The sequence below is a fragment of the Trachurus trachurus genome, assembly GCF_905171665.1.
Source record: "Trachurus trachurus genome assembly, chromosome: 1".
Classification (NCBI taxonomy): Eukaryota; Metazoa; Chordata; class Actinopteri; order Carangiformes; family Carangidae; genus Trachurus; species Trachurus trachurus.
The window spans coordinates 26,302,370-26,321,726 of NC_139891.1; the positions used below are offsets into that span (position 1 = coordinate 26,302,370).

At 41.1% G+C, this 19,357-nt stretch overlaps 1 protein-coding gene across 1 annotated transcript in view; it reads right to left on the bottom strand.

The window, feature by feature from the left end:
• The window catches only part of LOC311005278 (protein kinase C beta type), a 42,957-nt gene that overhangs the window by 11,985 nt on the left and 11,615 nt on the right, over positions 1 to 19,357 (bottom strand). The window contains exons 3-5 of the mRNA XM_083997635.1: positions 11,950 to 12,032; positions 7,396 to 7,507; positions 339 to 467 (exon numbers count right to left, since the gene is read on the bottom strand). Coding sequence (XP_083853761.1) covers positions 339 to 467; positions 7,396 to 7,507; positions 11,950 to 12,032 — 324 coding nt within the window. The remainder of the gene's footprint in view (positions 1 to 338; positions 468 to 7,395; positions 7,508 to 11,949; positions 12,033 to 19,357) is intronic.

Here is a 19,357-nt window from a genome sequence, read left to right on the forward strand (position 1 = left end):
TCTGTTCCATAATCAATCCACGGCTGTCAGAGAGAGAGAGAGAACGAAAGAGACAGAGAGAGAGAGACACGTGGATGTAGGTCCCAGTGGCGATGTGGGTCAATCGTTGGATCATTGATCAACTAATGGACTTTCCAGTTTTAGTCTTGGGCTGATAGAGAGCTTTGAGAGGTGTTCTGTATGTATGTATGTGTGTGTGTGTGTGTGTGTGTGTGTGTGTGTGTGTGTGTGTGTGTGTGTGTGTGTGTGTGTGTGTGTGTGTGTGTGTGTGTGTGTGTGTGTGTGTGTGTGTGTGTGTGTGTGTGTGTGTGTGTGTGTAAAGAGACAGAGACACTCACTGCTGACGGTGAGAGTGTCCTCAGTGATCTGGGCGGAGATCTGGATGCGTCCTCTCCTCTCTGTGTGATCTGTCCCACACAAGCTCGGGACGTTGGCCACACACCGCTTGTGGATGTTCATCATACAGTCTGCACACACAGAAACACACACATACAAAGACACACACACAAACAAAAAAGCACAAATCAAGTCAATAAACACAAGTTTAAATAAATAAATAAATAGCCTCACAAGCTGTAACAACATATGACACCCTGCTTTCCTTTAAAACCCTGCAGTCATTATCACGCTGTGTTACGGTTGTGTACTTCTACATTAATGGGACTCAGATTAAAAACAGATTTGGTCAAAAAAAAAAAAAAAACGAGCTGAATGAGCCGAGAGATATCGTGATTTAAAGTCTCAAAGATACTGGATGCTACATTTCCCAGAATGCAGCTCACTACAGAGGCATCTTTTCATTAAACCCTTGATAACTGTCCACATCTTTCAAACTCCACAGCCTCAAGTTGTGACACAGGCTTTCCTTAAGCCGACAGTAACTCCTGATGATATGACTCGGGTAATTTCTTTTTCAGACTTTAAGTCCCTCCGGAGTCAAAGACGACTATTTTCAAAGGCCACGTAGTAACTCCCAAGACCACTATAATACCGAGCTTTATATTTTTTTGTCCGAGATTGTTGTTGTGTCGACGTCCAGCCAGGGTGCACAAACCACAGTAATGGATCTTGGATGAGGTGTATCGTCGGCAAGATTACTCTCGGGGAGAGATCTGCCAAAGGAGTGAAGGCTTGTCAATGAAAAACGCTCGCCAGCGATAACGTATGGTTTGTTTACGACTCCAGATAATAATAGAGCCACACTCCTGAAGTCTCTTGGAGCCTCATGCACTCTGACGGGACACGTCTCTCCACCCAGCTCAGATTTACCAACATGTTTTTGGCTGCAATAAAATGAAACCTGGACACAAACACAAACTAAAGGACTCTCTGTGTGCAGGGTTTTCTCAGTACTTTGCACTGTTTTCAAGGCACCTGTCAGGTACGTTGTTACAGGTATCTTGGAGAACTTAGCTCAGTTCCTCCACAGATTTAGGCCGTCTCAGTGTCTTCTGTCTGTTTAAACAAGACAACCAGACCTCTGTGACCTCCAGACCATCTACAGATAGTTTAATGTGACCCTTTAGTGTCTGGCTGTCTGTTTGGAGCAGTGGTCAAAGTGCCTTAATCCTTTCCACAGTGCAGTATGTGTGTGTATCTGTCTGCAAAAATCTTGTTGTTTAGTTTAGTTTAATAAGTTTATTTGTATCAGGGACAATGTACAAAATAACATTAGTCTCGAAATGAGAGATTGTCTGCATTAGTCACAATTGGGACATGGTCCATACAGAAAATGACTTCAAAAATCAATTTAGATTGTAAAGAATAATTTATAACAAACATTAAAAAAATCAGGGCATTTCATAATGGTTGATAGTGGAGGGGGGAAAAAAGGTGCAGTGCAGTTGCTCAGTTTGTCCACTAGATGTCGACCTGCTCTGATGTACAAATCTCTGCCTTCTCTTCCTTCTCTCAAATCAGTGGGCGGTGGATCTGTTTTACTTCATGTCTCCATTGGACAGTGGACTAAACACATCATTCATTCATGTTACTTCATGTTACTATCAGCCACACTCCCTTTTAATAATTTACAGACTCAAGGGAGGGAAAACGTGTTGGACGGAGGAGCAGAGCGACAGGTACTATCTTGGTAAGAGCTTTTGATCAACTCAACTCAAATTTTATTTGTATAGCACATTTAAAACAACCTCAGTTGAATAAAGTGTTGCACAGCATAAATATAATCAAGGTGCCAGCAATATAAATGACAGGAAGATACAGGAACATAAATAAACCACAATAATAGTTAACACAACAAAAACATTATAAAAGGTAAAATAGAAATAAAAGATATACTAATAACAAGATAAAAGTCAAGGTGTCTTTAAGGAGATAGGTCTTTAAAGATGATTTAAAGAGATCCAGGGTTTGGGCTGCTCTTATGTTGAATGGTAAATGATCCCATAGATTTGAGGCGAAAACTGAAACTGAAAAAGCTCTGTCACCTTTACTGTTCAGTTTGGTTCTGGGGCGGACCAGCAGCAGCAGCAGCAGCAGCAGCAGCAGCAGCTGGTTGCTTGACCTCTGGCGTATGAGGCTGGACAAGCTTAGATAAGTAAGGTGGAGCTAATCCATTCAGGCTTTTAAAAACAAGTGATAAAATTTTAAATTGAATCCTAAACTGGACAAGGGGCCAGTGGTGTAGAGAGGCCGGTATAGGGGTGATGTGGTCACGCCGTTTTTCTTCCCTATCAACAATCTGCCTGCTGCATGCACTGGACAGCCTGCAGGCGATACAGTGTCTGCTGGTCCAGTCCAACATAGAGAGTTACAGTCGTCCAGCAGCAGGTAATAAAAGCATGAATTGCCCTCTCGAAGTGGAGGGAGGTAGGACTGGTCCTTTCTACGGAGCCTTAATTAACCATTGTCTTGTGTTAGCTTTCTGCTACCACCTCTTGTGTTAAAGTCTTAAATCAGCTGTAAAACACACTAAAAACAATAATTTATCATCCCATTTGTTTCTCATCTCTTGGTTACGTTGCTGGGCTTCCTTATCCATGAAAAGGTTGGTTTTACACTTACAAATTCAGTTTTAACTCTTATTATTGTTCTTATCAAAACCAACCCTAACACCACAAATGTCATAATTTTAATCAGTGCATTTAGGAATTTTGCAAAATATTATTATTCATATTTATTTAGTTTAAACAGAGGTTTCTGACAATGTCAAAAAGCCTTGATGCAATAAACAAATTTATGCGGTACTTTCATTCATTATAAACCTAAAACCGGGTGGTGACCCCAACACAAGAAGAAGGTTAAAGAAGTTCAGTTTGACAACTGAGCTTATCTGTTTGTCAAATTTAAAAGGCACAGTCAAACATGACTCCGAGGTTCCTTGCAGCAAGGTGACAGTAGGGGGCAATGTCCAAGCCATCTAAAAGGTTAGATATTGCCCAAATAAAATAATTTATGTTTTGGATTTTCTGGTTTCAGGTAATTTAGAGCCAGTTCAGCAGAGTTTGGATGGAGGCAGAACTGGTAGTTTAAAGGAGAAGGTAGATCTGTGGATCATCTGCAAAACAGTGAAATGATATATCTTTTAAATATAAACCCCAGGGGCAGCATATACATTGGGAAGAAAATGGGACCCAAGATGGAGCCTTGAGGCACCCCACAGTTAAGAGAGGATGCAGCAGAGGTGTATCGTATAGCCCATATGATCAGGGATCAAGTAAGATTCAAACCATTTGAGTGCTGCACCTTTAATACCTCAGGTCAAGACATGATAATCGAATGTTATGATCCAATGCAGCGGTTAAGTCCAAGAGCACCAGACCAGCGGAGATACCAGAACCAAAAGTTAAAAAAACAGTCATTAAAAACTCTAAAAGGGCTGTTTTTGTGCTTTAAAACCAGACTGGAACCTTTCAGAGATGTCATTCAGGTCAAGATGTGAGTGCCGCAGCTGTTCATACACTACCTTTTCTAAATCTTTTGACAAAAAAAGGAGCTTAGAAATGGGTTTATAGTTTGACAGAACTGATGGGTCAAGATTACTCTTCCTGATGATGTTAAAGAGCAGCCGGGACACGGCCAGACACCAGAGAAGAGTTAATCAGGTGGACAAGGTGGGACTCTATCTAGGATGGCTGTAGGTGCTGAACCATTTTAGTTTAAAAAGAGAGAGATGCCTGCTTTTGCCAAAAAAACTAAATCAGACTTATCACAAAAAACCTCAGGAAACAATCATCATCTCTAAACAGTGACATATACAATGGAAATATCTCACGGTGAAACTACCAAAGATATAAAAACTCTTCATTCATCCCAACTTTAACTGGATAATATAAATTTGTTTAAGTTTAAAATGTATCCACATTCATTGTTCAGTGACAACCCCATCTCATTTGGTAGTGAAAATAAAATTTGCAAGAAACACAGTACTTCGAATCATATGTTGCTTTGTTCACATGGATTAATATACAACCTAACAATACCCCTGTGAAACAACCACCACTCTCCCAATTTTCCTTTCCATTCTTTTTTTGTTTGTTTACACCAGGTCGTAATCAGATGGGATCTTATTTGACTACGAGTAGTTCTCATAAAAGGCACTAAAAGTTCCCAACTGAGGCTAAGCTCCTAATTTAACTCTCCAAAACTATAAAAGGTCAGTCCAACATTAAAGAAGAGGGGCAATTCACAAGGCAATTTAGCTTCATGAGCACCTCTGAAGTATTATTACTGAAGCAAAATGAGCACTTCAGACTCCATTTGTTTGACATCCTATGATCTGAATTAAATAAAAATGGCTTCATGGTGCATTAATATAGACCTGCCCTTTACATTCACACCGATGCAACACTCGACTTGACTTATCTATATCTTGCTTTGTTTCATACAGTTTGACATAAATGATGAAACGTTCATCAATACATGGGAGCAGGAGAAACTAAGCAAATAGATAGATGGATGGGTGGACAGGTCAATAAGTGGGCTCCACTCACACTTTGATTTATGATAAGATATTTCAGATATTTGCAACACCGTCTAAGATTTATACATGAAAGGTCTGTCATCAAATACCATCAGTATGTAATATTAGTTTTCCAGCCGACTTCTTATTCTGCATTCAGTGATAGATTTTAATGTAGCTTTTTTATGTATTTATTATTGGTTCAATGTGGATTTAATTAACTCTAAAGAAACATTTTAGTCAGTCTCTGCAAACTGTATTTTACTGGTGTCTAAGTTCATATTGTTGTTTTGTCACCAAAATATGACATTAATTTTTTCACTCGTCACATTCTTCTTTCAATAAAAAGTGTTTATTTACTTTTTACTGAATTTAAGGTTTAAATATTGCCAATAGCAGATAAGACTTATTACACACAGCTGGAACAACGTGTCGTCACTTGCCATTCATACCTTTTTATATGTGAAAACAGTGTGAAATTTTTAACTGTCATATTTTATGGTGAAAACAATGATTTTTTTTCTGTCTGGGTTGCTGTGTTCTTTGTGTGAGGAGGTGTGTTTACTACACTACAAAATGGAAACGGATAAAAGTGGAAAAAAAAATTCAATACAGTCTATTTTTATAAAACATTGATACTTTTAGCTCTGAAACGTTTTTGTCAAAGAGTTTCTGCCTCACTCTGTCTTTTATGAGCTATTTTTAGCCACGCGTTGTTTTGTTGACTGAATATGGATGTGTAAACTGCTGCAGGCAGCATTTAAAGAGGGCCGAGTCAAAGTCTATCAAACACTTCGAATTGCACAGCGCAGGTACGACTGACGAGGAACTGCACACCCACTGAATAGTGTTGCAGAGGTATAACCCACTTCCTGCCTGTTGCAAATGACAAACAAAAGGTCAAAAAAAAAAAATGACGACAGCAGGCATGTAAAAACTCGTCTCTTATTGCTGCACGAGCCTGATAATATCTCCAGCTGTCAGTCATTACACTGATAATATCCATTTGCCAAGTGCATGTCGCTCTGGATTATGAGCAGGTTCAAACCTAAACTCAGAGAATGTGTTAATGATCGACTACAGACAATAATCCACGTATCACAAGCAATATCATGCAATATTAATATAAAATACTAGAAAACAGAGAGACAGATTATATATTTGTTTGACATGTTTCTTTCTCTTGTTGTGACTAAATTTGGATAAATGTGAAAGTGAAAGTTCAACCGAATCAATATTGAAATTAATTATTAAAGTGATAGCCAGTGATTTCACAAAGGATTAGTTGTTGTCTAGGCTGATGTTTGAATTTCTGATGAACAACTAAGAACCATTCGGCCAAAAATGATTGATTATTACATTACATTATTCCACTGCCTCCCAGCGGTATACAAGAGTAATTCCTAATGATATATATTATTAAATTACAATGATCTGGACCCAGATAAGCTGCATAAAAATGGATTATTGGATAATTGAAAAGGACACTTCTCCATTATGACATTAAGCCCTGTAGCTGCTGTAGCGAGCAGCAGTGTTTGCTGCAGTCCTGATGCTGCCGATTGAAACACAAACAACAAAACGACCAAGTTTTATAACATTCGTGCCCACAGTGGAGAAGATGACATATCCTAAGACTTATAAAATTCCTTCTGCAACCTTTTATTGAGGTATTAAATGCTTTCTAAGACTCTTCAATGCCTGCAGATTGGGAAAGTGGATACAGGTCGGAAGGAGGTGTCAGCTACAGCGATGTTAAAAGTCGTCGAATCACTATGACAAACACTTTTTACTTGACTTGATCGGATGCCAAAGGTAAAAGGAGCAGCAGATATTTAACTGCAGGTGCATTCAGTGGTTTTTAAGTTCATGTTAAAAATCACGTATCTACAAAGAAAACACCATCTGCTTGATCCACTTTCTGCTTTCAGACCACAAACAATCCGTACCAGAGGCAGCAGAGACCCCTCTTGGTTCAGTTATTTGGACCACACACTCACTGTGGTTTCACACTGACCCCAAATAAACCGCACTGAGGGGGCAAATGCACCAGAGGTTGTTTAATACTGAACCAAAACAAGTCCAGAATGAAAGCGCCCTTTGTCGTCCTAAAAACCTTGCACTTCTACTGTAGAAAAGAAGCCAGAATTATTTTTTGCTGCATATCATTTTTCAGGACTTGTCTTGAACTGAGAAAAAGAAGAAGTGGTGATATGTAAGACGGAGGAAAAAAGTATGTAATCAAAAAATGACAAAATCGACAGTGACAGAGCATAAAAAGAGGTTGGCTCAGACAACAAGAGGAGCACGTAGACGTATTTTCACTTCAGTGCAAACCCTTATTTTTGCATTTTACTACAAACCCGTTCGTTTTGCCTGCACAGGTTTGAAACACTAAATAGTGGAGATGCTCGCCTGTCACATGCAAAGCTTAGTATCTAACACACACAGACACAGAAAGAGGTTTGTGTACGTACGGTCACATTTCATGCCCTGGTGTATCAGCCCGTAGAGGAGGGAGCCACAGTGGTCACAGAAGGTGGGGCTGGAGTAGGTATGGACCTTAAACTTGTGTTTACTACGAGGATCCTGCAGAGACACAGACACAGACAGAGGGGAGAGAGGAGAGAGGAGACATTTCAGTTCACTGTCAAAGTCACACAGGTGGTTTCAGTGGAGCGCCTTCAGGTCCTGCATTTAAAAAAAGTCACTTCACCCCCAAATTAAAAGAAAATCTTATATATGACAGTTCAAATAGTTCAGGTCGGTCTTGCTCTGCACCTCCCACTCATAATAAATGGGAAGTATTGCGTTGTATTACACGAGAAAAGATTAGGTTCTCCTTGAAAGGTTTGCTACAGTAATGGGCTTCCTTCCTAGTTCACATGGAGTCTCTGACTATTGTTGCAGAAAGTAACTGAGCACCTCCCCCCCTCCCTTCCCGTTTTTCCCCTTCCTGTTATTATTACAATAATTATTATCCCTTTTTATTAATTATTCTGTTTATTTACTCAGTATTTGCTCTTGCACAACTCGCACCTTCTCAGTGTCTGTTTACCCCACAGTTTATGATGGTATGAATGGATGAAATGAGTGTGTGGTAATTCAGGGATTCAGGATGGGACAGGTCATAATCTGTCACAGAACCACTGTGTGATACGACTGTTGATCATTACTGCCTGGGATCTTTGTTTGGCTCTGTGCAAAATGCAAGAAAGAAAGTTAAGATTGTATTAAACAGTTCAGGTCAAGTTTGCTCTTTCAAAAGTGTGACTGACGACTCTTGGATTTCCCTTGGGATCAATAAAGTTACTATGTAATCTAATCTAATCTACGCTTCACACATAAAGTTTATGAACATTGCACACTTTTATTTTATAGTTATGTGCACTCATTTAGAAACTGGCTGCAAGGTTTCACTCCCATTCAGCCTCAAGAGCCTCGGTAACGTCGACCACTGATGCCAGCGGCCTCTTGCAGTCCAGGGTCCAGTTCATCCCAGTCATTTTAAAGGGATAGTTCAACATTTTTGGCAAATTGGTCCATTGGCATAATCCCTATAGTTTTAGCAGTAGGTTCGTTACCTTTATTTTTAGAACGGTGGAGCAGAGCCGCGAGCTGGGATTTCTTGGTTTCCCTCATCAAACTCATCAAATACACAATCCAACACTCCAAAACGCTCTGGTGGACAAGTTGTGACCTGCACATTCACCACGCTATGAGATAATAACGTAACGTTACGAGACAAAGTTGTTTTCAAGATAGATAGATAGATAGATAGATAGATAGATAGATAGATAGATAGATAGATAGATAGATAGATAGATAGATAGATAGATAGATAGATAGATAGATAGATAGATAGAGCAGCTCGCGGCTCTGCTCCACCGTTCTAAAAATAGCTTGCACCGACAATTAAAGGTAACGAACCTACTACTATGACTATAGGGATTATGGCAATGGGCCAATTTGCCAAAATGTTGAACTATCCCTTTAAGGCTCTGATCAAGTTGAGGGGTCAGAGCTCAGTGCAGTCCAGATCAAACTGGAAAACTTTTTTTTTTTATGGTTATGGTTATGGTATTGTAAAATTTTGTCATAAACGTGGAACCTCACTGTTGTGTAAAATGTTGCAGTGTGCATAATTATAGTTTCCCTTTCATTTCAAGAGAGAAGCAAGAGTCTTACACAACTGTGTATTGGCGTCGCAACATGCCATACATTCAAAATTACAAGAGGACGTGAGGAAAAGCTGATGCGAAAACACCATGAGACACTTCAACAGCAAAAATCATCCTGCGACTTAAAGGTCACGTTTAGTGTGTGTCTGGGGCTGTCCCGATTAATTGACTTTAGTGTTGCACCGATACCATTTTTTGGCCCCCGATACCGATTCCGATTCCCGGCTGTGCAGTATCTGCCGATACCGATACCGTTCCGATACCACACAGTTTGGAAAAAAAAATATATAAGAGCTTTTTTTCTTCTAATACTATAATCCAGTAGAACTTTTTTATTGCCTACCTGGTAAAAATGTTTAAGTACCACGTTATTTAACCTTTAAATAATGTTGAGGGTCCAATGTAACGCATTTTTACATTTAGGAACAGTAAACACACCCCAAACATTTTTCCTCTGACTTGACCAACACAATAGATTTGATACATGAAATGGTCTTTCCTGCCACTACACTAATGATTACTGTATATACATAAATAACAGTAGCATAAACTGATTGGTTGAACGCAGCCTGATGTAAACATTAGTAAACTCAGTAACCAATCACACAGGCAACTCCATGTTGTCCATGTGTGATGTTCAGGGACAGGTCTGAAGACAGAGCGCTGAGGTTGAAGTCCTATAATAATGAGATGAGATGAGAGACACCTGTGACAGTGACAGGTCTACTCTGTAGCTTCGTCTTGACCACAGCTGATCAGCTGCAGCAGAGGAAACTCCGCTGCTCTCAGCTGCACCGCGACGAGCGCTTTTTTTTTTTTTTTTTTTAATTAAGCTCCGGTAGCGACCGCGCCGACATAACGTAGCGGGATCTCTATTTACATGTGTGCGCACCGCACACGGAGAGAGGAGGTGAAAAGAGACAACACTGTTACCTGCTGTATACTGGCCACAGACCAGTGTGTAACGAGTGAAAAAGCCGCCGTCACTGCAGCCTGAACGCAGCTCAAATCGACCGGTGTCTGAGCACGGCGAACAAGCTTTGATAAACACACCGGATCCGCGTCGGTTTGGCAGCTCAGTGACGGCGGCTTTTTGACTCGTTACACACTGGTCTGTGTTTTAGCGATGGTACAGGCTGAGGCCAGTATACAACAGGTAACAGTGTTGTTGTCTCTTCTCACCTCCTCTCTCCCCTGTGTGCTCAGTGCGCTGCTCAGTGCGGTGCACACATTTAAATAGAGATCCCGCTACTTTATGTCGGCTTTGCTTGTTTACATTTCACAAAAAACTCCTTGAAAAGGATTAACTGCAATTAATTTAATTGTTTACATCCTTACTTGGCTTGGCATGCACTGAACAGGTGTGATCACACAGCAGTGAGTGTCGGGCGAGAGAAGACACAAGGCGCAGCGTTCATATCAGTAAATGGCATCTGTGCGTCATTTGTTTTACTCGTCGATACCGATGCCAGCATTTTAGTGCGGTATCGGGCCCCCGACCGATACTGGTATCGGTATCGGTGCAACACTAATTGACTTAATCAATTACTTCGGTGCCGTATATACTGTACGTCGACACGTACAACATACCACGATTATGCAATTAAGGCAAACAGCAGACGTTAATGTTCAAAAATAGAACAAAATTGCAGAGGTTCCAGGTCCTAGCCTTTCAGACGGAGAAGAAGGCGGCAGTGGCACCACCAAACAGCCAAAAAAACGGTTGACGTCAAAAGTGCGGAAATATTTTAAAGATGAGAGATGGCGTACCACAGTGTTTTTGTAAATTCATAATCGTCAACCAAAAAAATTATCGCTAGGTTAGTCGAAAAATGTATCGTTTGACTAATTGAAAAAAATAGTTTATAGATTACATAGATTAATCGGGAGAAAGATAATCGTTTAGGACAGCCCTATGTGTGTCTCAGTGGAGGTGAATAGGTTTTGTGTTATTGTCTTATCTTCTATAAATCGTCTCGGTTTCGACAGAAAGTGAAAATCTAAACGGCGTTCGAGTGTCCAACAGAAAATGGCGCTCTGATGGAGCTCGCGGAGGAGGACGAACGAAAATAGGAAAGAAATAAACAGCTCTGGTGATATAACAGAAACAATAAAGAGAATGAGATTAACAAACATCAGTGAATATTACTTCAAAAACCCATGATGCCTCTCGAGTGTGTCCCGTGTGTGTGTGCATGCGTGAGTGTGATTGTGTGTGTGTGCGCGTGTGTGAATGAAGAGATATTGGCTCATTAACCTGAGGCTGCCAGGCAGCACATTTTCTCTTTACCAACATGTCTCAATGTGATTTAGAGCCAACAGGTCAGCTGGCGAGAAGACAAGAGGTTACATCTGTGTGTGTGTGTGTGCGCGCATGTGCGTGTGTGTGTGTGCGTGTGCGTGCAATGCTTTGTAAGCACATTTTCATGGCTTCAAAGGAAGGTCAAAGGTCAACCACTTTTTTCCCCCCCTAGTTATAAAGTCAATGTTATCAGGTTAATAATGTGATTTAATTTAGGTCAGGGGCCTCACAGTCCTCACACACAAAATCCTGTGTCTGTGTCTGTGTTCACTGGGCAGCTCAAACAGGAAGCTACATCAAAGTACACACACACACAAACCAAAGGCCAGTGCTGACCTTGCTAATATTATTAACATGCATGATTCAAAACAATCACTAACCAATGTGCATAATGAATATCTAACGTGAGGACCGGGGTGGAGCGATGAGCTTCACTGTTCATCACAAAACTCCTTCAGGAAAACTACTTCTTTCTTATCTTTGGTTAGAAATAAATAGCAGAGAATTGAGTTGGTGTGAAGTGTGTGTTTGTGTGTGTTTTTACTTACGTCGGAGGCGGGTCCCTTGTCGGCTCCCGGACACGAAAAGGTGACGAACTCATGACAGCGCTTATGGACGACAAAACAGCACACTGTGGAGGGAGAGCAAAGAGAAAAGAGGCAAAACATCAACTCTGGCCTCCTTGCGATGCCAAATCAGGCGACACAATAGCAACAAAGAGATGAATCAATATGTCAATTATGTGGCATTAGTCACAGCACAATAGGCCACTCGCATTTCCATTTGTCCCCTCTGCTTTGCTCGCTTGGCGGCGGCGGCGGCGACGTCTATATTTAGTTTGTTTCTGCTCCGGTTTGGTTGATATTAAATTTAAACCCGGCTTGGCGGGACGTCGTCTCATATAATCACAGCCCATCACCAATCTGCCACAGGAGGAAACTTCCCACGTTGGCAGCTCCAAACGGCAGCGTGCTCCAAACACCTGATGTGACTCCATGTTCCTGCTCGCTGCCTTGCACGCTCAGCGTAGTGACTGACTGGAATAAACACCATGCCTACTCTCGGCCCAATATAGCACTTGGATGCTGATCCCAACCCCTTGATAAGGAAACTGCAAGGACAAATGAATGCTTCCTTGGGTCGCTGCTGGTGAAGACACAAGGGAAGTCTTTTTTTTTTCTTTTTTTTAAAGAAAGAATTTGCAAAAAATGTAAAAAGGAAATTTGACCTGAGGATGGACGTCTGTTTTAGTAACTAGAGTTCATGCAAAACAGCAAGTGGCTGCGTTCGTTCTGCAAGGTTGTGGATTCAAATTATGAGTCAGACCATTTCGCTGACGTTTTACAAAACAAATCTTGTCTCACAAATAAAAGTATCAGGGGAAAGAAAGTGTGAAGTTTGGTCTCACTGTGAGCAGCTTCATAACTTTTCACCACTTTGGATGCGATGTGAAAAGGTTTTACATCTGGAAACCACAGTGACGTGTGGTTTTTAGATGTTTCGTGCAAAATAAACTTGCTCTTTACTGCAAGGGATCAACAAGTCAATGAGAGCTTCTATCTCTGGGTTAATGAGTCGACTTTCAAAGTCTAAGAGAAGCGTGAATTGCCTTTTGATGCTAAAGTGTCAAAGTCACCAGGGCTGAAGTTGACAATTACTGTTATTGACTCATCTGCTGATTATTTTTCTTTAATGAACGTCCAAGCTGACACACTCAAAGAGTTTGTTTTACCCAACAAACAGTTCAAAACTCAAACAGATTTAGTTTGCTGAGAAGAGAAATCCAAGAAGACAAAGCAAACCAGCAGCACATTCACACTTGAGAAACTAAAATCAGATAATATTTTGACATTTTTGTCATAAAAAGGGATTCAGATGAAAACTCTGGCTGTGTTTGGTATTCTCCACCATTAATTCATTCATTGTCTTCGGTATTTGATTCATTTTCTGATTTATGGCACAAAGTCACTCCTTCATTAACTCTGAATTTCACCACAGGAAGTCTCTCTGACCTTTTCACGTCTCCTGGGTCATTGAATAAAACTGAGGGAACTGGAAACTCTTAAAAAAAAGAAAAAAGACCTCTCTTTTTAAAAACAGTGAAATGTGATATAAATGTACAACAATGTATTGTTCAGTAACACTGTAAATCGTATCTCAAGGTAAATATGTGTGTATGAGTGGGTGGACATCTGTGCAGATGGACAGGTTTGTGTCTGTGTGACTTTCCATGCATGCAAATGTTTTGTTTTGTCCTGACAATAATGTCATTCATCGACAAAAACAGCAGACATTTCCTTGTTACAAGTTCCAGACTATGAGAATTTGGTGCTATTGTGTCTATTTTTTGTAACTTCAATATATCTAGTATATAGGCCTATCGTAGACTGTTTTATTGGATGCATCAGCTTCAGGAGACTGTAACTGGTATATTTCAGTATGTTATAACACTTTAAACATCAATCAATTTAAGACTGTATCTGCTCCGCTTGCATCCACAATTCCCTCTTTTACCCCACTCCTTAAAGCAGAAGTAAGCGATCCGGTTGTTTTGGCTAACTTCTTGTCAGCCGATGGAGTTAGCAGTCCCCACCCTCGTCCCTACGTCACCACATTCACGCGCATCCCTTGGCTGCACACACAGAGAGGACCGCCCCTTTATGCCGTTCTCTCTCCTCATTGGATAAAGGTTGTAGGATACAAGGAAAGTTTTCTCCTCAGCTTACAGCAGAGCAGAGTGACTGACAGACCCGTGTTTCAGACCAAACACTCTATATAAGTGATTGCTGTCGGAAGATAGAACTATTTAAGACTTATATTAACACAAACATTCCACTTCTGCTTTAAAAGCAGCCGACTTCAGGTGTTCAATAACCAATCAGATCTCATCGTGCTCTCAACCAGCCAATCACGTTGCCCCCTCTCTCTCCTGCTGTCCGCTATCATTTCAGTCCGTTTCCTGCTGCACCATTCACCTCCTCCACCTTTTACAGGCCCAACTCATCATCACCCCCAGATCTCCACCTCCTACTCCTCCTTGGCTAGACCCGCCATCGCCAGAACACTCTCTCTTTTTCCTATATTGTTTTGCACGCTGCAATAAAAGTTTATTAGTTTACACAAGCGGCAACGCTCCTGATTACGCTGCAGATAAATCTTAATGAAAATGTTTGTCACTGTGGTTAAAAGTGATCAATAGTCTTAATGTCTATGTGTGTGTTTGTTCCTCACTGAGCCGAGCGGCAGCAGCTGATCCCGCAGAGCCGAGATCAGATCAGATCAGTATATGAGCGTTAAAGTGCACACAGTGTCGTGAGAAAAAGCCACCCATGGGTTTGTCTCCCTCACTGGGTCTGATATAAAGTAAAAAAAAAATCCAACCCCCTCTTTTTAAATTTTGATAAACCACTTCCTACAGACGAGGACGTGAACAAGACCAACACCAGAACTCCATTTAGAGAAATAGGGCAGATCGGTGAGGAACAATCTGCTCCGCTGCAGTGCGACTCTGTGGTTTGTTTCATGTATTTTTACATTTAAAGTCAAGAAGACGTCAACGCAAACTGATAAAGCAGCAAATATTAACACACATGTTGTAACAGCAGGGACTGGACACTAAAAGAACAAAACAAACGCACACACACACACGCACAGAGGGTGACATTACGCTCTGGTTTAAATCTTAATTATTCACATTCTCGTTACATTTTCATGAGGCACCGTGGCCACTGGCAGCACTTTCCACAGGTTCCTAGCAGTTAACTGACAGAGCTTATGTCTGTGCATATGTGTGTGTGTTTATCTGTGTGTGTGTGCGCGTGTGCGTGTGGACAACCTGGACGCACAGTCGCAAATTGCAGCTGGTGCAGTTTTTAGCTCAAAAACAAAAAGACACGACGACGACACCACAGTGTGAAGACGGTGCGGTCGGTGTAGTGTGGTTGAACTCATGCACAATGCAAATGAAAACAGTGAGGAGGAGAGAGAGGGTTAATGAAGGGAAACACAAAGAGAGAGAGAGAGAGGACGACGACAATGAGACGGAGCACAGGAGGAAAAGAAAGAGTGAGGATTTAAAAAAACAAAAAGTCAAACAAAGAAAGAGATAGGCTGTGTGTGTGCGTGCGTGCGTGTGTGCAAGTGTGTGTGTCTGTGTTTGCGTGTGTGCAAGTGTGTGTGTGTGTGTGTGGGCAGGAAGGAAGGGATGGGGGCACAGCTGGGTTTGAGGCAATGTGAGGGGGTGGAGAATTCATGTGTGTGTGTGCATGTGTGCGTGCAGTGTGTGTGTGTGTGTTTGCAGTGTGTCAGAAAACCAGAAAGAGAAGTGGAGCAGCAGAACGCAGCGTGAAGAAGTGAAGTCACACTTTACAGCCTTTTGATCACAAATCTGCGCCGTCACACACACACGCACACACACCTGTGCATGCACACACGTTTTTTTTTTGGTTTTTTTTTTTTTTGCGTACACACTACACACTGAAAGACAGGCCTAGTGACCTGCCGAGGAGGTCTGTGCTCTGTTGCCTAGCAACCAAGCTGAGCCCTATACAGTCGAGTCTACACTCGCCGCCATCCCCGTTTTCGGTTTGACTGACGGCGCTAGCGGCAAACCAGAGTGGGAAGACTGGGAAGCGATAAACTGCCAGGACGACAGCGGGCCGACAGTTTGACATCGAACAGGAAGCAACAGGAAGTTCCTCCTCCATGTTGGATGACGACCAGTCGGCAAACCACAGATGGAGACGCTGGTAATCTTCACTCAGGCCTCAACACGACCAATGACGAACCAAACCTGATAAAACACCGGCCCCCAAACTGCTCTCTGTGCTCCCAGACCCACGCTGAATTCAAGTCATGTCACCGAGATTGGAAATCGAGTTTTTAACCTTGTTAATATCAGTACAGTGATTTAAACCAGTCAACACCATGACTAAAAAACAAAAACAAATTATTGCCTTAATCCGACTAACCCGACAACTGAATGTAAACGCGTAATACTGGACTTCTCCAAATCCAACTAAGACACTGTAATGGTAAATCTTAAAGCAGAAGTAAGCGATCCGGTCGTTTTGGCTAATGCTGCGTTCCAGGTAGGCTTTTGAAACCGTAAATTACAGCTTCAAGTCACAACTTACGACTTTGTAGCGTTTCAGGCAACCCACTTGTGTTTTTCCGACCTGTTTTACCGGTGAAAGTCACTATAACGGCCACTCGTAACTTCCAACCCGTGAACTCGTACCAGATCGAACTGGTACGACTTCACAGGTCGGAAAAACACGAGTTACGAGTTTCCTTGAACGCACCATAACAGTCCTCGTCCCTACGTCGCCACATTCACGGCGTCCCTTGGCTGCACACACAGCCCTGCATGCCGTTCTCTCTCCTCATTGGATAAAAACTGTAGGATACGATAAATGTTTTCTCTTCCGCTCAGAGCAGAGCAGAGTGACTGACCCGTGTTTCGGTCCAAACACTCTATGTAAGTGATTGCTGTCGGAAGATATAACTATTTAAGACTTATATTAACACAAATATATCACTTACTTCTGCTTTAATCCGACTAACCCGACAACTGAATGTAAACGCGTTATACCGGACTTCTCCAAATCCAACTAAGACACTGTAATGGTAAATCTTAATATTCCTTTGTTTTAATCACTTGAGACGTTCATACACCCTACTTTCCCAGACTTCCTTCTGCAATTGTAAATTCAAGTTCCTTTACACTTAATCATCTGTGATGCCCAACTTCCCACTTCCTAATTCACACTCAAACCCCTTTGTATTTTAAATTGTATCTCTTAACTCCATACCTTGGGAGACCGGTGATGATAGCTTCAAAGGTGAAGGTGTGAAAACACAATCAGGGAAGGGGCCGACCAAAGGACACAAACACACCCCAGAAGTGGACCTTCCCTCAGCTATAAATGTTTAGGTTTTCCCATTGTCTTTGTCTTTTTCTCGGATATGAACTGACCTTTCCTTGCAAGGAAATAAATGCATGTCGGCCGGAGAAGTCTCTATTTCATTATTCACCAACAGCAAACGGCTAAGAATTTCCACGACAGACACCCAGATAATGCGTTTGGAAACCGAAAATCGTGTTTTTGTGCTTTTTATATGTTCCTGTGGCATTTTTCTGATGTTAGAGGACATATCAGCAGAAAAGTAAGTGTAAAATTGCATTTCTGAGTATTTCTGCCTTCAAATTGCTGTGAACCAACGGCAGAAGCAAACTGGCAGTTTCAGGCAGACTGGGGTTGACGGCGTCACAACCTGGACGATGCATGTGCGCATGCTTCACAACAGTTACGATGACACAAAGCCAAAGCACAGAAGCCGGCCCAAACTGGCAAAGACATTTTTTTAAAACCCTTATAGAAAAACCACATGAATTTCAGATGTGACTCATGATTTTTCACATGTGAGAAATTTTGCAAATGGGAATCATGTTATTTGCAAATGAGAAACATGTGGTTTGGGCCCAATTTTATATGAATCACATGTGAAATCCCATGTGAATGTGTGGCAACATGTTTTACACATGTGCTCTACATGGTAACACGTCTGATCACATGTGGTAAATTATGAGAGACACTTCAACGCTGTGTGACCTTCCGGGGCGAGGCGGTCTAAAACCTTCTCTGACGTCAAACGTTGCAGTTCCCGTTAACAGAGCTACACACCAAACACTTTAGCAGTGATTTGCAGAACTTTACATATTCATCTCAGTAATTTATTCAACAACACCGAACAGGAAACACCCGAATCCTGTGTAACACTTGTGGCCAAAACTAATTCCTGCTAAGACGTCTCTAGAGTCTTATGCTTACATTGGTTCTTAAAAAGCAGATAAAGGGTTAAACACTTTTATATATTCAAGCGCAAAAACTCTTATTTTGAAATAGCAATGATAATACTGAATTTAAACAGGGATAAGCACTTAAAAAAAGACTGTTGTTTTTGTCTGAGTCAGCTTTCTCCCTGTGGACGTACAGTATATTGAATGACTCGTTCAGCAGACGTGTCCAGACTTGTAGATAGCAGCAAGAAATTACTAGTTGGAAAGTCCATGTGATTTCCTGATCAAAGCACAACCCAATAAATATTAACAATGGTTAGAATAATTATTAGAGCATTGAAAATATTTTGCTTTCCACTTCAGGAGAAAATTCTTTGGAGTCATATCTTTTGTTTTGTTTTTTGTTTTTGGGGGGGCGGGTGGGGCATACAGCAGAAAGAAAACATGCAGGTCAACTCCATTTAACATCTGTGGAATCTCCTGTGTCTTATCTAAAGCCTGGGACAAACCTGAAAAAACAATGGGAAACGTCCAAAAGCCTGAATGAACTGCACAGACTGATTGTTTCCATCAACTTGCAGAATATTTTTTCTCCGACAGTCAGGAAAGGGAAATTAATCTTTCAACTGATTAACTAGAATTATGACACTGTGGTTGTACAGTATTGCTCCACCACTCAGACTAGTTTCAGATTAAAGAGTCATATAAAAAAAAAAGATTGTGTGAGATTTTGTCATAATTGTTGTGTGAAGACCTTCTGTAAATGATGGCTAAGATGCTTCATGAGGTTTAGTTTAGTTTATTTATTTCAATCATTTATCAAGCATAAAAACAAAAATAAAATAAAATACTGTAACCCTTGAATGAAAGGGGGCAGAAAGAAGCGAACTTATATTGTCTACCCCTTGTTACAAAGAATTAATTCACAAATAAGATAATATACATCCAAGCAGGTGATGTTGAATTTTGACCTTTGACCCCCAGAGTCTAATATCCTAAGTAGAAATTTCTACCAAAGTTGAAGAGATTCCCTCAAGATTTTACAGGGATATCATATTTTGAGAGGTGACCATGCCCTTGAACTTTGACCTTTAAAGGGATAGTTCAACATTGTGGCAAATTCGCCTATTGCCTTAATCCTTATAGTCATAGAA